We start from the raw sequence: 5,079 nt of genomic DNA, 5'->3' as shown, positions 1-5,079 counted from the left end.
CTACTACTGTCTCATTCCCCTGTTATCACATCTATTGTCTTCTTCTAATTCATTGGGGAAGCTGAAAGTCAGAAACTCCACCTTACCAGTAAGTTTTTAGCCTTTGAGTATAAGATGAGTCTTTAACCAATATAATTTGCTGGTTCTCCATCAATCTCCAAGTTGACTTCTTGTGTGACAAAAATCCATTTGTTACTACATCCCCATAAACTCACTTAACTGTTTTGAACCAAGAAAATAAATGAGTTCGCTAATAAGATTTGGTGATCCTGCCCCTCCTGCCTTCTCATCTCTTTCTGCTGGCAGCCTTTGTTGTTGTGTGAAAGAAAATGAAGACGTCCTACCTTGCACTGTGTGTCCTGCTGGTGTTGCTTCTAGCTGAAGCCCAGGTCTCAATGGCTGTCACTTGCAAGCCAATAGAGCTGGCATCGTGTGCTTCTGCAATCATGTCTTCGACTCCTCCCTCTAAGCTATGTTGCAGTAAAATTAAGGAGCAGAAGCCATGTCTGTGCAAGTATCTCAAGGACCCTAACCTCAAAAAATTCGTCAGCTCCCCCAATGCTAGGAAGGTTGCCAACACATGTGGCACCCCATTCCCCAAATGCTAGAGCTAAATGGTTGGTTTGGCTCCAATCTTCATCCTCCTCCATATCTATCTCAGGTTGAGCTATTAAAGGATTAGCTAGCTACTATCATAACAGGGGTGATTATCTCAGATCTCTGATGTATAGTTCTATAAATTAGTACTTAACTTTAAAGACTACCCAAGTGGTGGCAATCAATTCAAGATTAGGGTAATAAGAAGTGTTTTGTTACTTCATTTGAGTATTGTATTTTGCTGTAGTGAAGGTGGGTCTGTCATTTAAGTATATAATAAACTGAAGAGTGTGATTGATTGAATCAGTTCTCCATTATGACTTGTGTTGATGAGTCAGGAACTAAATGATACCTGATCATTGTAAGGAATTAATGCTTGGAATGGCATGGCCTAGACAACAAAAGTGTGATTGGAATAGGAAACTATATTATGTCTTAAGTCCAATTAAGTTTGCATTTATAATTGATTTTGTGTTTCGTGTAAGCTGTATTAAGAGAAAACAAAACAAAAATGCATATTTGTTCATTTATTATCATTTTTTGTAATCTCATACGTGGATTTGGGACTATGATTTGTGATACTGCTCAATGGTTTTTCCCTTTTAGTGTGAATGGCTGCTCTTTCTTCGTTTCTGGACTTACTGGACCAATGGTTCTTGTGATCTGTGGGCTTCAATTTAGAATTGGAGAATTAACTTGGAAAGGCTTTGAATGAGTATGGTGGAACCATAGGATTTGTTTCTTGTTACTTTTTTCTTTTATTTTAGTTATTTGTAAATTCCAAGGTCCACTTGGTGGGTCTTTAGCTCAAATTGGTAGAGCACTTGGAACATGCGCATGTTCCAGGGATGGTGGTTCAAATCCACCAAGGTCCTTTTTATTCAACTGTTCATAGCATAGTCAGTTATGACACTAATCCACACAAGAACCCAAATTTAATGACATCTTTGAAATTTCACAAAAAATTTATATGTATGTACTTAAATTAAATGGATATGGATTTTTTACCATATATAGAGATCTCTGTTGTTTGAAAATGCCCGTACTATGAGTTTTGCTTTGTTGAAGTAACATAACACCAATTAAAATATTTTTCCAAACAAAATTCAAGTAGAATCCAATTGACAGACTCAGGGTAACCAAACAGTCTTACATATGGATTCAGCCGGATTTCACCTGACAGAACCAGAGCAACCAAACAGTTTTTCAGCTAGATTCCACCTGACAGATTTTGGGTAACCAAATAGGTTTTTTATCAGAATCCAAATCCACATGAACCAGATTCTTAAGAACCTGATCCAATTTAAGAATCCGACTCCTACGACACCTTCAACCAAACACATCCTTAGGATTGAGAACTCTTTTCCTTTCTTTTTATTTGTTTTTAGGGAGAGGAATGGGTATGTTAGCAACCTATGTGTCTATCTCTCTCTTCCACCCTTTGAAATGACTCCCTTACTTCTCAACAGGAAAAAGAAAAAAATAGGCACATAAGGTTGTTAACATACAATATACCGTTAGTATACCCAACATTTTTCCATGTTTTTATTTTTCATCCTCGGGATGGTTTTATTTCTTAATTTCACCTCATGCCCCACCCCTTCTTTTTTTTCTTCGTCTTCTTCTTGTGGCATAGAAACTCGACAATTAAAGGAACATCATTGTAGTTCTCCTTCCATTGCAACTCCCTTTTACCCCATCTCCCGCCACATGTGTCTGTCACCCAAGGTTTTAAAACAAGCAATCAGGGATGAAATCAGTCATTGGTGATTTCGAATTTTGATATGGATCGGATCATAATTAAAACCCTAGACTCGCTCCTCAAATCTAAAAATAAGGAATTTCTAAAGTTTTTGGGTATAAATCAATCGTGTCAAATTAGTGAAAATCTGAATCGACCACAATCAATTTTGATTCAAATTAGCTGATTCACCAATCCAATTCCCGATTCTTAAAACTCTAACTCAATTTTATGATTTAAAAATATAATAATGACAGTTTTAAAAAAATATATATATATAACTGGTTGGTTAAGCTGTTCCCACGTGTCAGCTAACTAGGTTATCGATCGTACAACGATACGACCGAGACTCGATTGGAAAAGTGTTCACTCTAGCACGTAAGAGACAAGTGGTTCATTGAAAACCTGGAGTGCGGCAGTGCATATGAGACAAATATGTTAAAATTTTTTTATTTTTTTATTTATTTATTTTTTTTTTTGGTGCAAACAAATATGTTCAACTCACATAAAGAATCAAAGAAATATATATATATATATATATTTTTTGTATAATACAAATATGTTCAACTCACATAAAGAATCAAAGAAATATCTTTTTTTTTTTTGTTTTTTTGGTAAGACACAGAATATCATAATAGTACATATATCTTTGCAATAGCATGACCCCTCCATCTATGTCTTTAGTGCCAAGGGTTATGTGGTTCAGCCGAGCCAAGCCGACATCGACCATCTCCATAGTTATGTATCTCGATACAGTTAATTATATACTAGTAAACTCACACGTGCAAATGCATGCGTGGCCATATGTTGGAGAGAGAGAGAGAGAGCATGTTGTCTAGGCTCATATTATTAGCATTTTATCTTTGCATTAATTTTTTTTTATATCTTCTCTACATGAAAAAGAAAAAACAGACAGATGTTGCACTTTTTATCATTACTTTTGTTTTCATATTGTATGAGTTGAAAATGATAAGAAGATAATTTGTTCCACAATTGTGTGCTATCAATAGGGGTTCACTCTCTCTCTCTCTCTCTCTTGCAAATGCAAGTAATATCATATTACTCATTATAATTCAAAATCCCTACATTTTCTCACATTGCGTTTGAATTTGCTCTATAGGGAGGATTGTTAAGTGTTATGTACTATTCTAAGATTATATTTTTGATAGTTAGTATATTGTAAGAGCATGTTTGATAGTAATAAAGTTGTATTAAGCAATGTATGAGGTCTTAGTTAAGCTTTTGAATTTGCTCTATAGGGAGGATTGTTAAGTGTTTTGTACTATTCTAAGAGTATATTCTTTCTCTTCTCTCTTTGATTCCTCTTCGTCTCTTCTCTTCTCTTCACTGCTGATCCTCAAAGATTTGATATTTTTACAGGGACAAAGTAGCATATCTATTAGCCAACTTAATGTCTATAGGTCAAGGAAACCTTTTGTTTCATACCCACAGGGCAAATGGTATGGCAAGGAATGGTATTTGCTATAGATATTAAAGATGCTAAACAAATAAGGATAGAAGACATTTTAAGTTGCCATTATTAGTAACTTTTCACATTCTTTAAATAATACATCCCTTGGGACTTAAAAGGAAAAAGTTTATGACAAATACTAACCCTACTCCTCTACCTATTATTACCATGGTTTGAGGAATTGGTATTGGATCGACTCATTTGTGTCGGTATTACTTGAGATTAAAATCAATTCCTGGACGCTCCCATATCGATGGATAGTATGGACAAGGGTAAAAATATCTTTAAAAATACAAGAAGCTGGACAACGCCAGACACAAATACAAACTTAGCGCAGAGGAACCCCTCCCCCTTTAAAGCAGAACCGTTGAGAGAGGAGGGCCCAAGGCTAGCAAAAGAAGTAAACAAACTAACAGAACCGAAATCTCGGTCTATGGAGAGCATCAACCAACATCTCTTCTTTGATGGTGGTTGGAAAATCCACCATCAAAGATGAGACTCTTAATGTAGCAGTAGCCTTAACTAGAAAATCCACAATAGAATTTGCTTCTCTGAAGCAATGAGAAATTTTGCACCGAATATCTTTCAAAAAAGATTGAAGGACCAACCACCTTTGACTCTAGTTCCTTTTTTTTTTAACTAAAGGTAGGGCTGTAAACGGCTCGGATTCGGCTCAGATTCACTACTATCCGAATCCGAATCTGTTTAACAAATGCACTATCCGAATTCGATCTGATATCCGACGGATATTTAAATGGTATTATCGTATCCGAATCCGAGAGTTTATCGGATATCCGGATACTATCCGATCCGATAAAATATCCGATTCATGAACAATTACACTTATGGATTTCCAACCCCGATTATCGATTTCCGACTCCGATTACTGATTTTCGACTCCGATTACCGATTACCTATTTTATTAAACTGCTGCCTATTCTTAGAAAGGTGTTATTTTGTTCTTTAAATTGGATTATCATTAGGTTAATGGATAGATTGATCCTATTATCTTCAAATCAAACCTCAAAATGAAGTTTTTTACACCATTGTTAGCAATGTCGATCGAGATTGCAAGATTTCTAACAAATAGAAAATAAAGCTAATTAAACACACGCACAAAGACATGCTTAGAGAGAGAGAGAGTGAGACCTTCTGCACCAGATTAGTGGTGCCCCTGAGATTGGGGGTAGGAACAGTTATATCCAAGCTCACACACGTTTCCTTTCACTAAGCTCTCCACATTCATAGCATTTCATTTATTAAGGAAAAA

General features: G+C 35.8%; 1 protein-coding gene across 1 annotated transcript; it reads left to right on the top strand.

The window, feature by feature from the left end:
• Positions 1–311: 311 nt before the first annotated feature.
• Positions 312–692, top strand: LOC122652764 (non-specific lipid-transfer protein 2-like). Its single transcript, XM_043846609.1, has one exon. It carries the CDS (start codon positions 330–332, stop codon positions 606–608), a length of 279 nt encoding a protein of 92 aa, XP_043702544.1. The 5' UTR covers positions 312–329; the 3' UTR covers positions 609–692.
• Positions 693–5,079: the final 4,387 nt, after the last annotated feature.

Source organism: Telopea speciosissima, chromosome 2 (assembly GCF_018873765.1).
Source record: "Telopea speciosissima isolate NSW1024214 ecotype Mountain lineage chromosome 2, Tspe_v1, whole genome shotgun sequence".
NCBI classification, from domain to species: domain Eukaryota; kingdom Viridiplantae; phylum Streptophyta; class Magnoliopsida; order Proteales; family Proteaceae; genus Telopea; species Telopea speciosissima.
The sequence above is the reverse complement of the archived record's forward strand: the minus strand, read 5'-3'. Positions and strand labels throughout refer to the sequence as shown.